At 44.5% G+C, this 15,588-nt stretch overlaps 1 protein-coding gene across 1 annotated transcript in view; it reads left to right on the top strand.

Moving 5' to 3' along the window:
- The window catches only part of LOC119454425 (glutathione hydrolase-like YwrD proenzyme), an 82,239-nt gene extending 68,789 nt beyond the window's left edge, over nucleotides 1-13,450 (top strand). Inside the window, exons 6-7 of the mRNA XM_037716364.2 lie at nucleotides 4,693-4,945; nucleotides 13,332-13,450. Coding sequence (XP_037572292.2) covers nucleotides 4,693-4,945; nucleotides 13,332-13,450 — 372 coding nt within the window. The remainder of the gene's footprint in view (nucleotides 1-4,692; nucleotides 4,946-13,331) is intronic.
- Nucleotides 13,451-15,588: the final 2,138 nt, after the last annotated feature.

Raw genomic sequence — 15,588 nt, 5'->3', positions numbered from 1 at the left:
TACTAAGTAAAGGAAAAGGCTAGAGGTTAATGGTCGAAGTCATAGTGATCAGCATGACTAAGGCTTTCAGCTTAAGGTTTCTTCGGCGATAGGCGAAGCCAACGCTCTCCTGAGGACCCATGACATGAATGTCATCACATGCGTGTCATGTTGGTCATAAAACAGCCGCCTACGTCATGGTGCTCTCATTGTCGTTTCGTTAACTTGGTAGGCTCCCCGCACCCTGCTTCGCATAACATTGATTTCCACAGGGCGTAGGATCTGACGGCTTTTATTCCGTTACAGCTGAAGCGCTTATTGACAGCCTGTATTCAAGAGATTCTTAGCACCCTCTGCCGCGTAGCAGGTCTGACCGCCGCCTTGGTCAGGTGCTCCGCAGCCACTGGGAACTGAAGGCCATGGGTTAATTGTCGGAGTCATGAGGGAGGTAGTGGCGGAATACTGCACCAGGGAGGCCAATTCCTGTTCTAGTGAGGGAGTGACTTTGATAAAGCTTAGTGGGCTTTCCTAGTTTGGTTGCACCTGAACTAGTATAGCCCCACTAGCTCTCGGCGATATATTATTTTTTTTCTTGTCGGTGTCAGGCACCACTCCATGCCTGAAAATGTGGTGGACTGGAGTAGGATTCGAACTTACGACCTCCAGATTTGAAGCCGGGTATTCTACCTCTGCTCTACGCCACCAAGTCAAGACAGGCCGCCAATGGGAACTGAACCTGGCAACGTTCAACACGCGTACCCTCTCGAGTGAGGCTAGCTTAGCAGGACTATTTGGAGTATTATCAGGCATTTCTTGGGATATTATTGGCCTTAGTGAGGTTAGAAGAACTGGTGAGGCTTACACAGTGCTGACTAACGGCCACGTCCTCTGCTACAGAGGTCCTCCAGATAAGAGAGAATCCGGGGTAGGATTTCTAGTCCATAACAACATAGCGGGAAACATTGATGAATTCTACAGCGTTAATGAGAGGGTAGCAGTCGTCGTAATAAAGCTGAATAGAAGGTACAAAATGAAGGTAGTACAAGCCTACGCCCCAACCTCTAGTCACGATGATGAAGAAATAGAACAGTTTTATGAAGATGTTGAATTAGCAATGAGAAAGGTGCAAACTCAGCATACTGTAGTCATGGGCGACTTCAATGCAAAAGTGGGAAAAAGCAGGTTGGTGAGCAAGCAATTGGCAACTACGGCATCGATTCTAGGAATGCAAGAGGAGAGATGTTAGTAGAATTCGCGGAAAGGAATAGGCTCCGAATAATGAATACCTTCTTCAGGAAGCGCAGCAACAGGAAGTGGACCTGGAAAAGCCCTAATGCAGAAACAAGGAATGAAATAGATTTCATACTTTCTGCCGATCCAAGCATAGTGCAGGATGTAGAAGTGTTAGGTAAGGTTAAGTGCAGTGACCATAGGTTAGTGAGGTCTAGGATTTCTCTCAATTTGAAAAGAGAGAGTGAAATTAGTCAAGAGGAAACAGGCCAACCTAGAGGCAGTAAGGGTAAAAGCAGACCAATTCCGGCTGGTGTTCGCAAACAAATATGCAGCTTTAGAAAAGGAAGATAAAGACAACACAGAGGTAATGAATGAAACCGTAACTAGGTTGATCTCAGAAGCAGCAGTTGAAGTGGGAGGTAGGGCACCAAGGCAACCAGTAGGTAAGCTCTCCCAGGAAACAAAGGGCCTAATATAGAAACGACAGAAGATGAAAATGTCCAACTCAAGATATCAGATAGAATTCGCTGAACTGTCAAAACTAATCAACAAGAAAAATGTAAGGGATATTCGAAATTATAACGTGGGAAAGATTGAGGAAGCCGTAAAATATGGACGCAGCATTGAATCAGTAAGAAGAAAGCTTGGGCATAGGACAAGGCAAGATGTATGCACTGAAAGATAAGCATGGTAATATCATCAGCAATTTCGATGACATAGTAAAAGCAGCGGAAGAATTCTATACTGACCTGTACAGTGCCCAAAACAGCCAAGCTACTTTCATTCAAAATAGTGATGAACCGGATACAGAGGCTCCCTCTATAACTAGCGCTGAAGTTAGAAGGGCCTTGAAAGACATGACCAGAGAAAAGCTGCTGGAGAAGATGGAATAACGGTAGATTTAATCAAAGATGGAGGAGATATCATTCTTGAAAAGCTTGCGGCCCTTTATACGCAATGTCTGACAACTTCATGTGTACCAGAGAGCTGGAAGAACGCCAACATTATACTAACCCATAAGAAGGGAGACGTTAAAGAACTGAAGAATTATAGACCCATTAGCTTGCTTTCAGTATTGTATAAAATATTCACCAAGATAATTTCCAATAGAATCAGGGCAACACTTTACTTCAGCCAACCAAGAGAACAGGCTGGCTTCAGGAAGGGATATTCTACGATGGATCATATCCATGTCATAAATCAGATAATCGAGAAATCTGCGGAGTACAATCAACCTCTCTACATGGCTTTGATAGATTATGAAAAGGCATTTGATTCAGTAGAGATACCAGCAGTCATAGAGGCACTGCGTAATCAAGGAGTACAGGAGGCATACGTGAATATCTCAGCAAATATCTACAACGATTCCACAGCTACCTTGCTTCTCCACAAGAAAAGTAGAAAGTTGCCTATCAAGAAAGGGGGTCAGGCAAGGAGACACAATCTCTCCAACGCTATTCACTGCATGCATGCTTTGAAGAAGTATTCAAGCTCTTAGACTGGGAAGGCTTAGGAGTGTGTATTAACGGCGAATATCTCAGCAACCTTCGGTTTGTAGATGACATTGTCCTATTCAGCAACAATGGAGACGAATTGCAACAAATGATTGAGGACCTTAATCGAGAAAGTGTAAGAATTGGGTTGAAGATGAATATGCAGAAGACAAAAATAATGTTCAATAGCCTGGCAAGGGAACAAGAATTCAGGATCCCCAGTCAGCCTCTAGAGTCTGTAAAGGAGTACGTTTATCTAGGTCAATTACTCACAGGGGACCCTGATCACGAGAAAGAAATTTACAGAAGAATAAAATTGGGTTGGAGTGCATACGGCAGGCATTACCAAATCCTGACTGGGAGCTTACCACTGTCGTTGAAGAGAAAGGTGTACAATCATTGCATTCTATCGGTGCTAACATATGGGGCAGAAACTTGGAGTTTAACAAAGAAGCTCGACAACAAGTTAAGGACCGCACAAAAAGCGATGGAACGAAAAATCTTAGGACTAACGTTAAGAGACAGGAAGAGAGCGGTGTGGATCAGAGAACAAACCGGGATAGCCGATATTCTAGTTGACATTAAGCGGAAGAAATGGAGCTGGGCAGGTCATGTAATGCGTAGGATGGATAACCGGTGGACCATTAGGGTTACAGAATGGATGCCAAGAGAAGGTAAGCGCAGTCGAGGTCGGCAGAAAACCAGATGGGATGATGAAGTTAGGAAATTTGTAGGCGCAAGTTGGAATACGCTAGCGCAAGACAGGGGTAATTGGATATCGCCGGGAGAGGCCTACGTCCTGCAGTGGACATAAATATATATATATATATATATATAGGCTGATGATGATGATGATGATGATGATTCAAGAGAGCACAATGGCTGAACTATGCCAAGCACATAAAGCCTCCCTAGAATTTAGTCTTGATTGACCAGGCTGAAGTAATCCACACGTGACTAATAATCATTGTTGTATCTCACGTTGCGTATGGATGAAAATGCTAACACCGCCTAAAATTCTTGACCAACAAGCTTTCAAGGATGAAGAAAAATATAAAATATCCCGCTTGTAATTTCTCAAATACTGATTTATCATTTTTTGCGCAATCAATGAAGACAGAACGCAGAGTGCGTAGTATCCATGAAACTCGAGGTAACAAATCCTTTCGGCGAAAACTTTTTTGCCGATAATCAAAATGAAGGAGAGCTTGCCTATAGTTTACCATTCGCACTCGCCCACACCCAATCATAGTCGAAAATGCCGCAACACGCAACCACTCATTATTGCATATACATAATGGCATCATCACAAGTGAAAGATTGTACAAGCAAGGCAAGTGGGAATGCCCATAGAGAAGCCTTAATAGTATAAATTTGACTAACGTAAGTTGCCAAAGTTATTTGCTAAAGCGTAATTGGCACTGCCAGTGAACGCCTTCTACTGAGCTCAAAAAATCGTGGGATGCAATTTTCAGGTTACATCCAGTGCACAAATAGGAAATGCTGGTTTCAAAAAAGAAAGTAAAATTAGGTCAAATCAAAAGAGCGTGGCGGAATTTTGTTTTATGCGCTGTCAGAACAGCACACTGGCTTTAATTGACTTCGGCTGAGGCCTACCCCAAGCACTCACAAAAGATTTCAGAAATGTTCTAGAACATTTCTTGCTTTCCAAGTAAGTTCTCTGCGATTTTGTCACAATCGGTTTCTGCCGCACTGCGCATTTTATATCCCTGCCGGCACAGTAGTGGTAATTTGACCTGTCTTGCAACTATACGGTATGATGCCACTTACTTGTCATGTATAGGGTCCTGTGGCTCTCTAGGCAGTACCTTACCAACCTGCTGAAAAATCTGTCAGGAGACAGCGGAACTACTCAATAGAAGCCACATTCTTGTCGTTAGCAGCACTGGGAGAGCAACACCATGCTCTGTGAATTCGCATCATGGAATAGTGTTTCAGAAATCAATATTTCACCGGTTCTCCGCAGAGGCTCGGCCAGGAGAGGCCGCAGGTGATATACAAGGGACGTGTGGCTGAAGGCATTGTGGAGGCCGTGCGTTGTGCGGGCGGCGTCTTGTCCACCGAAGACCTCTCCGATCACCTGGAGTCTACTGAACCCCTTGAGACAGAGCCCGCGTCCACCACGTACAGAGAAGTCGCAGTGCATACGACGACCCTTCCCACACAGGGTGCCGTGCTTCTAGAGGCCCTTAACATACTCAACAGCTTCGATCTGAAAGGTACGCTTTTATAAATGCGAAGCAGCGAGCGCACAACCCCTTGCAAGAATTGGCCGATGCTGTGAAAAGTTTATGCAGACCACATTCTCGATCACTGTGTAAGTTCGGGCTGGTGAATTTCGTAGAGAAACACTTACTTTATATATTATAAAGCTTTTAGTGAGCTATTGTTAGCGCAACTACAGGTTTTCCCGCTGAATTTATTCCAAGCACCACCCAATTTAATCCGAGCGCCAGTCAATTTATTCCAAGCGCAATTTAAATTATTCCACCTGCCAGTCATTTTATTCCGAGCGCCATTCAATTCAATCCAAGCACCACTGAAATAAAATCAAGCGCCAGCCGAAATAAGCCAAACGCCAGTGAATTTTATCCAAGCATAACGCAATTCAAGAACCTTTGAACTTTAGGGCTACTGCAATTTTGGGAAAAGGTGCCTCCAAAATAAAAGTATATATGAGAGATTAATAGCTTTCCTGTCACGTGACTAACGGCAACCTTTGGAGGGTTTCTTTTCAGGCTATATGTCTCGTTCTGAAGTGACCTTTAAAAAGTGGAGCCAGAACCAGGCAGAAAATCGGTAAAACATATGTACATAAAAATCGATAACTCAATAAGATAATTACAAACGTCATAACATTATATATATATATATATATATATATATATGAGTGATATAAATATTTATAAATTACCATAATAGTCATTAAAATAATTCAGATAACCAGCTTGACAAAGTGGTATAATGGGAAGAAAAACCCGAAAAATGCCCAAGCACCAAAAAATAAATACGGTAATGGTAATGATGGTAATGATAAAAAATCGGTATTCAGGGACAGGTGAATGAAGGTGAATTAAGAGTGAATCGATGGTCAATTAAAGGGGTTTATTTGCGTGATAGCAGTCAAATGAAAGGTAATGATGAGGTAAAGTGAGCTAAGATAATGAAGAGTAAATGAGAGTGAATAAAGATTGAATGAAGGTGAATCCAGTGGTGATAGGGTGAATCATGCGTGATGAAAATTGGAAACTTGAAGTAGTAGAGCAAACCAAATGTGATGGAAGTAAAACCGAGGTGGGGCTAGAATGACTGGAGGTGAACCAAGCAGTGAGACGCTGAATCAAGAGTGAATGAAGTGCAAATTATGATAATCAGCTTGACAGAGCGGTAAGATGGGTCCAAAAACCCGAAAATGACCAAGAACCAAAAATTATTAATGGTAATGAGTAATGATGGTAATGATAATGATGAAAAATTGCTATTCAGAGATAGGTGAATGAGGTGAATGAAGAGTGAATTGATGGTGATTAAGAGGGAATTGTTGGTGAATTGAAGGGGTTTAGTTGTGTGATAGGAGTCAAACTACAACGTATTGATGAGACTGAGAGAGATAAGATAAAGAAAAGTAAGTGAGAGTGAATTAAGAGTGAATTGATGGTCAATAAAGAGTTTCAATGGGGTGATTGGATTAAAACGAAAGGTAATGACGAAATAGAGCGAGCTAAGATAATGAAGAGTAAATGCGAGTGAATAAAGGGAGAATGAAGATAAATCAAGTAGTGATAGGGTAAATCAAGTGTGAATTAAGCGTGAAATAAGGGGTGGTGGAGTGAGGTAGTGACTTGCAAAAAATATATGTGATTTGAGGGTAGAAATGAGTGTGACTCAGCAAGCAACAGATGTGCTGAGTCACGATTCGACTTTGGTAATCATAGAAAGGGAAGTTCAGTCCGATGTTTTCCTACTTTCATACGGCACACAGTTATGGGTATCCAATTAAAAGGGAGTCAAATGACAATTCAAGTTTAAGAACCAGGATATGCTAGGAATTTGTCACAGGTGATCACGAATCACTTCGTTTTTTATGGCAACGATAGCCATCTACCGTGCACGTAGTCATAGATATCCGTCCAAATGCTATTGAATAAACATTTCTTAAATGAGAAGCATTTCTTGGCGAAAATGTGCGACTATTACAGTATCTATCTAGCTATCTATCTATATATTTAGCCACCTACGTCTTGGTGTTCTCCTTGTGGTTTCGTTTAGCTTGGTAGGTACAAAAATTGGCATAGTATGAGAAGAGTGTATGACGAACATAAATCAAGGTTATGACTTGAATATCATGACATGTATGTCATGTAGGTCAGGAAACAGCCGCCTTCGTCTTGGTGTTCTCATGGTCGTTTGGATAACTTCTGTACCAAACATTGCAGAGTATGACAAGAGTGTATGACAAGCATAAATGATGTGTCATGAGAGCAATATCATGACATGTATGTCACGTAGGTCACGAAACAGGGGCCTTCGTCTTGCTACTCTCATGGTCGTTTCGTTCACTTGGTATGTAACTGAAAAGGGTTCGGACATTAGTACTAAGTGATGGAAACACTAAAAATGATGGTATAAGTCTTTCTGAGCATTATTCAGCAGAAATTACGTCTCAGCGAAAAATGATTAACACTCAAAAACCACTTAAATGGGCTCGGATGTAAATGATAGGTCATGTGACATCAATGTCGCGGCATGACTACCATGAGGCGTGGCGTTGCCAGTAAACGACTACCTTAGCTCAAGGTCGTGTGCTGTTACTGAATTCCGATTGCACTCGAGCCGTTCAGGCGATGGTGACAGATTCTAATCGCACGTAACATAATATGTTCTATGACGTCAGAATTAGTTTGGAACAGGTACATCGGCAGATCATAGCCGTAAAGCAATGAAACGGTTGTTTGGTGGGAAGTATTGTCATTTTCATGTATCGGAAACTTTGCTTGTTTTCGTGCGTATTATTCCGAATGTGCGACAAAGTTTTCAAACGCGATTTGGCTAACGTGGTATCTTGAGCAAGGAACTAGACTGCCATCGTGCATGACCGGCTTTCGTCCACGGTTGAGTGCCCAGGACAGTGTCTTGGATTTACTAAGCCATATCGAGCACCATCGCGCAGACGGCCTTTCCACACTCGCCATCTTTATGGACGTTGCCAAGGCATACGACTGTGTGCTTCATACAGGCATCATCAACGGACTCCAAAACTTGAGCGTCTCGGGAAATGCTCTTCGATTCGTCCATGAATTTCTCAGAGATCGATGTGTCCAAGTTAAGCTCCGAAGTATAATGAGTGATAAACGACGAATTTCCCTCGGTGTCCCACAAGGAAGCGTTCTATCTCCCTTGCTTTTTAACGTTGCCATGGCCAGCCTTCCAGATGCACTGAAAGTAGGTCGGACGGCAGTTAAAATGTCTATCTACGCAGATGACATCTGCATTTGGATCTCGGGGTACCAACACAAACGGTTGGCCCGGATAGCCCAGGGCGCAATCACCACCATCGAACGCCACTTATCGACGCTTGGCCTATTTTTATCAGCGGAAAAATCTGCCTTCATGCTTTTCCCGGGAGTGAGACGCAAGTCAACACGCCTGACGCTGAACATCAAAGGGCATTCAATTCGTCGTGCAAATCATGTTCGATTCCTGGGCGTCACCATCGACAGCAAGCTACTATGGCGTCGTGCGGTCGAAAGTGTTGTGGCTGCATCAGTGCAAAGAGTCAACGCACTTCGTCGATTGGCAGGTGTACGTTGGGGAAACAACCCTATGTCCATGCTTAAACTGAACGCTGCACTGATAACAAGCCGCATTCTCTATCAGCTCCCTCTGATATCACCGTCATCGAGTCAATTCGAGCGCTTGGAGGCTGTGCACAGAAAGGGACTTCGCTTGTCGATGGGAGTTCCACAGACGGCTTCAAACAAGAAAGTCACTAATGAGGCACAGTCTCTTCCACTCCGCCTCTTGGCATCTCAGGCGTTGCTGATGCAGCTATTAAGGCTGGGTGAGTCCTGCGCAGGCACGGCGCTTCTCCGGCGGCTAAGAGCAAGAACTCGCTCACATTTTCATGCGGCGCTGAATACTTTCCGATTTTTAGGATTGCAATGGCCTAAACGAAGTCGCCCTGACACGCCATGGTCCTTTTCAGACGTTACCTGCAGCCTCAGTGTACCCCACCTACCGGCGAAACGCACCATTTCAACTGCAGAAGCAAAGTTTATTGTGCTGGAACACTTGAGCACAGTGTTTCAAAGCCACCTACAAGTGTACACAGATGGTTCGGTGCGCGCACAAACAGATAGCTGCGCAGCGGCTTTCTGCATACCATCCCTTGATGTGTCATGGTCTGGCCGACTGGATCGCGTTGTCTCCTCTACTACAGTAGAAAGCGCCGCAATCACCGCGGCTTTGCGGAAACTACGGGCCTTCTCTGCACGAGATGTCGTGGTGCAGACGGATTCCAAGTCAGCGTTACAGAGATTACATCGTGGCCTACCTCTAGAGAAATTTACAAGGCAATCTCTGGCACTGATTAACGATCTGACAAGAAAAGGATTTAACATAAGATTCCAGTGGATACCATCACACGTAGGAATTGATGGAAACGAGAAAGCTGACGCCCTTGCCCGCCTAGCGCTGACATGTGTCCCAAAAGTGAAAGCTCCAAAAGCTTTTCAGAACCCTAAGGGTGCAGTCCGCCTTCACTTTAGGGACATCCACAAGAATCCCCACGAAGCCTGTGTGACTCATGGATTTACCCGCGAAGAAGCGACGCTTTTATACCGCATCAGAACCGACTCGGCGTACACCCCAGCTTGATTATTCAAAACTGGGTTTCGCGCATCCCCATTCTGTGCTTTCTGTGGTGACATTGGTGACATCGAACATTTCATTTGGATATGCCCGCAGTTTGACACAGAAAGAAAAGCGATGGTCGACAGCCTACAAAAGAGCGGTCTTACGCACAGTACCTTTGAAGACGTCGTTTTCCCCGGAGGGCCTGCGACAATCAGGAAGAGAGCGCAACGACTGCTGATAGCCTTCCTGCGATGATGATGATGATGATGATGATTTATTGGCATCCCCTTTGAAACGGGGCGGCGACAAATAGTCACCTAGCCTGCTTGATTTATTCAGGTATACTATACATGTTCTTTATCTTGCATTTTTGTATACCTATCATTATTTTTCTTTTTCAAAAATTTACCTTGTACCGCTGCCTATGATTTTAAGAGATCAGGTCGCATCCATCTTTTCCCTACTTTTTTTCCACCAGTACTCTAATCGTCTCTTGCTGATCTCTACGGCTGATCTGTTTATGTTTCCTTCCACTTTAAACCCAAGCGCTTCTGGGAGTTGCACGTTACCAACGGTTCTCGCTGGGTGGATCCCGTCGCATTCCATTAGGATGTGCTGAGTGGTCTCTGGATCTTTACTGCAGCATACACATGTCTCATCTAATTCCGAATATTTGTTACGATATGTTTTCGTCCTTAGGCAACCGGCTCGAGCCTCAAATAGCAAGGCACTGCCCTTTGTGTTATCGTACAGATTTTCCCTTCTAATTTCTTTCTTCTCATTCTTGTAAATCTCCATTGTCCTTTTCGTTTCCATTCTTTGCATCCAATTCACGGTCTCTATTTCTCTCACTTTCTTTCTGATGACCCCTGGTTGTCTATTTACAGTTTCGATTATCCTGTACTTGGTTGCCAACTTCCTTGACCTCTTCCTCCAATCTGTGTCCACGCTTTTCATGTAGAGATACTTGTGCACTTTAGCCGCCCATTTATTTTCATCCATGTTCCTGAGCCTTTCTTCAAAACTAATTTTGCTTTGTGCTTCTCTGACTTCAAAAGAGGCCCAACCCATGTCTCCATGCACTGCCTCATTTGTCGTATTACCGTGTGCTCCCAAAGCCAACCGGCCTACTGATCTTTGGTTAACTTCCAAACCCACCAATATATCCGATTTTAAGCATATAATGGCATTTGCGAATGTTAGCGCTGGCACCATTACTCCTTTCCAGATTCCACGCACCACCTCATACTTATTGTGGCCCCACAGTGCTCTGTGTTTCATTAATGCTGCATTCCGCTTCCCCTTTATTTTCAGATTATCTTGGTGGTTGCTTGAGTAATTCTTTCCTTCGTTTATGTGTACGCCGAGGTACTTATATTGCTTCACAATGGGTATTACTTGCTGTTGAATTGACACCACGAAGTTACTCGTGTGCTCATTAAAGATCATAATCCCTGATTTCTCTGTGCTAAACTTAAGGCCTAGATTTGTCGCTGCGTTCCCACAGATATTCGCAAGTATCTGTAAATCTTTTTTATTGTCCGCTAGTAGCACAATGTCGTCTGCGTACATCAGTCCAGGGATCTTCTGTTGCACCATTTGTCCATTACGCATGTAGGATAAATCAAAACCTAATTCGCTGTTTTCCAGTCGTCTTTCTATGCCCTTGACGTAAAGCGTGAACAACAATGGTGACAGAGGGCATCCTTGCTTCAATCCTTGGTGAATTCCCACCATTTCATTTCCTTTTCGGCCTTCCCATGCCACTTGTACTTGGTTGTCTCGATATATCTCCCTCAGCAGCTCCACGAAATCGTCATCTATGCCTTCGTATTGAAGAATATCCCACAACAATTCCCTGTCTACGTTGTCATAAGCTCCTTTAATATCTAGAAATGCTATCCATAAAGGTCTTTTCTGAGCTACTGAAATCTCTATGCACTGAGTTAGTACAAACATATTGTCTTCTAAGCGTCTGCCTGGCCTGAACCCATTCTGTAGTTCCCCCAATACACCGTTTTCCTCCACCCACTTCGACAGTTCTAATTTTATGGCTTGCATTGCCATTCTATATATCACCGACGTTACTGTTACTGGCCTGTACGAGCTCGTCTTATCCTTATCTCCTTTGCCTTTGTAGATAAGATTCATCTTGCTTTCACGCCATCCAACGGGAATATTCTTTGTTCTAATCACTTGCTCTATGGCATTAGTCAGCAGTGCCTTGCTTTTTGGACCGAGGTTTTTGATTAGCTGTATTGGGATTTCATCGGGTCCTGCTGCCGTGTTGTTAGGGACATTTTCTGCTGCCTTTTTCCAATAAAAGCTTTCTATGCTGAATTTTGATCTCTCAGGCCTCTCTGTTGTTGCTGGATCTGTTGTCTGAACTACCCTTTTTCTCGTACCGAAGTTATGCCTCATAACGTCTGTGATGTACCGCAGCGCATCATCGCCTTCATAGATGTTACCGTCTTCATCCCTTATAGCCGTTTGCGAGTTTCTAGTTGGAGCTCCGAGTGCTTTTATATGGTTCCAGAATCTTTTTGGGGCGCCTTTGTCTCTTTTGTGAATGTTTGTCTCTTTTGTGAATGTTTGTCTCTTTTGTGAATGCGAGACACGGGGCTCAACGACACCTGGTGACACACCCCTGATCTCAACTCGAAGGAGGATCAGGCGGAACAATTGCCGGCTATGTATGCCAGGCTAACCCCGCCTGCTTCAACACCACCACCACCACCACCAAACGCGATTTTTGTTGTCAATATACCCTATGCAAACAAAAACGGGTTATTATGCGCGACTGACTCAGCACTGCGCTTATTAATCTCTAACTCGCACAAGCAGAGTGACGTGGATTGACGTTTCGTTGCACTCAGTATCATACCTCCTTGGCGAACTGCGACGCATAGTATTATTTTAATCGCGAGCTTTCTTTGAAGCAAATGTAGCCGTTTTAACTCGCGAAAATTGTTATGAGAAATAACATTGAATTTTCGCTTTCGCTCAGCATTGCTGTAGTGTAGAGCTCAAAAATGATGTGAAATTTGTATTGACACAGAAAACTGACATCTTGTTTTCGCCTGTTGCACTAAGTTCCTAATGTGCCATTTATCACGGCTGGAAGCCTACGTTCCTTGAGCAAACAAAATTACTTCTATGGCATGGCCCTTTTGTAAGTCGCACAGCGCTGAGGTAGCAACCTTAAGCAAACGTTAGAATGGTCAATAGCTGTTGCTATCAGCATGCAACTCAAACTAAGTGGTTATGCGAATAATTTGCCGTCTACAAATACCAACACACAGACAGCGCAATCATGGTCAGAGGTCATAAATATTTTATTGCTTAAACCAGAATCAGAATCACACACACACACACACACACACACACACACACACACGCGCGCGCGCGCACACACATGCACACGCACACACACACACACACACACACACACACACACACACACAGGCTGTCGAAAACACGAGCAATGACTGCAGGTCTGAGGCGCAGCTTGTCCTTCGGCAACGATACGGCCGTCACCGTTTATCGTGAAATCGGCCGTATGGGGATGGACGATGGATCGAAGTGCTTCGCGCACACACGTACATACATGCTTGGACTCGAAGCTGAAATCGTCCATTTCTCGCCGTGGTATCGCTCGCTTCCCATTCTAGAAGAGCTCACGAACACTCGACATGCAAAATAGCGATATCATTTCGGTAGTGTATCCCTATTGCAAAACCCATTATCCAGTGCCCAGTGCCATGCCTGAATATGGGCCCAGTGTTGCGCGCTGGATGCTGGGACGCTGGCATGGCGCGACATACTGGGAGGCGCTGGGCGCGGCGTACTGGTGCGAAATGCACCTCTAGAGCGATAAATGCGTGGTGCCTGGCTACCTTATGTATTTTTTTCAAGTGCAGGAAGAAAGAGAGCGTTGTAAAGAAATAAAAAAAGAAAAAACAAAAATGCCAGTAGGATTCAAACCTCCGACCTACAGATCCCAATCCCAGTATCTTACCACTACGCCACGCTGATTCGTGATTAACGAATCATATTTTGCCATATCAACGCGCTGACACAGTTGCCGCGTTGCACAGACGTCTCGCACAGACATGGTAGATGCGATATCGCCTTTAACTAAAACTTACGCCTCTATCAGGACGAAAAAGTTGTTGTCCGTATTGCATAGTATGCCTGGAAGTGCTGCAACACTGATTAGCTTTTGCGATTTGTATATTAACTACGAAAAAAGCCTTAAATGAACCGCCGATTCCGGATGTTGTACGGGCTGTTACTGGCGATTTTGACTGCCGTTTCTTATTCTTCGTTTAAAGGTAATGCACTATTTGCATAGCTCGACAATGCTTTTCAATCGACACGTATGTTTAGTCACATATTTCTTTCAGAGAAGCGGTCGGTTAATGCGGATGGCAGCCTTCGGCGACAGCACATGTAGGTATGTTTATAACGCGTAATAGCGGCGCTCATCGCTTGTTGTGCTGACACTGTAGACTCGAAAGAATGGTCTGTTTAAAAACACCGACAGGAAAACTGAACTAGAGTGATTTATCCTTGTTAGACTTCTTGATTCCTCAGCCCAGACGGACCGATAGAGTGTAAACGGACTCGGCGGGTACGGTAGGCCTAATCTTCGGTGGAAGCGAGCGATCTCGGTGTGGGTACCTGGCTAATGCGAAAATGTTTGTATTTGAGCTTCAGAACCTTTTAACTATTATTTTTAGTAGACCAGGGAACGTGGAAGCGCACGAATCACCGCAGTTTTGTTGTCGGTGCGATAATACCAATCAGCGGCAGGCTTCCCGGGGTCTGTTCGAAAGCGTCTGAACGGCTGCTGTGTTTCGTGTCGACTGTACAACACTGAGACAACTCGCAGTCATCGACTGCGTACAAACTACTAGAAAACGAAGCGTTATCTGCGTTTGCGTAATTTCCTTCACGAATACAGCTATCCGCACAGTCAACAGGGGAAATGTCCAAAGCGAAAGTGATCTGAAGTGTCCCATATGCATGGGCTAGCTCACGCACCTTTATTCCAAGCTGCAACACCGCCGACACGAAAAAGACATTTATGATCCCAAAATATAACGCTATTTACGACAGGAGTTTGTTTTTTGGACAGTATATGCCCATGAAATTCTATCAAGCATTTAATATTCAACAGCACATAAACTCCGGCAGTGCGGCGCAAACGAAACCAGCGCAGTCTCCAGTACGAGCCAGCGAACTCCAGCGACAACTAGTGCGGGTACAGCGCACACCATTGCGCCCCAGCGTCATAACAGTGAAGCCAGCGTCTCGTACAGTGTTACCCAGCTCTTATCCAGCGATATCACCAGTGTCGCAGTTACTCCCAGTGTGCGCCAGCGTCCCCAGTGCCATCCAGTGTCAAAAAAACGCGCTGGTTTCACACTGGAAGGCACTGGAAGGCGCTGGTTCTTGCAAGTGGGATATTTGTAGCCGGAACGGCCCCCCCGCCCACAACACCTGAACGACATGTCAGGCGAACGCGTCACTTCAATTGTAGAATGCCAGAATTCGGATCTTGCCTAAAAATTAATCACAAGTACAAAGTACGCGTTCAAACTTTCGGCCTGCCGGCCGCATCTGCAGTCTCTCCGGGTTTAACACGGAGAAACGTGGCCTCTCAGCTACGGCGGCTTCATGCGACATTTGAAACTCTCCCATAGAGTGACGGCGGAGTTTCGTGACCAGAAAAGCTATTAAGGGACAATGGTTCAGTGTTCTCTAACTCTTATAGAGCCTAGTGTCATGGATGTCAAATGATAAGTAATTCGAAAGGCGATCCCGGATTAAAATGATAGAAACGACCCTAATCATTGACTTAAGTGTCTGCTAGTGGCATTAGCACCTCGGCGTTGGTGTACCCTTCCGTATTGTTTGGCTTAACTTTGTTTTCTGCTTGTGTTGTAAACTACGGTGTAAACTACACTACAAAACACTACACTATGCCCTGCGTCTTCATTGT

This window comes from Dermacentor silvarum, chromosome 5 (genome assembly GCF_013339745.2).
Source record: "Dermacentor silvarum isolate Dsil-2018 chromosome 5, BIME_Dsil_1.4, whole genome shotgun sequence".
Taxonomy (NCBI): domain Eukaryota; kingdom Metazoa; phylum Arthropoda; class Arachnida; order Ixodida; family Ixodidae; genus Dermacentor; species Dermacentor silvarum.
Note: the sequence above shows the minus strand (reverse complement) of the source record. Positions and strands in the feature narration are given on the sequence as shown.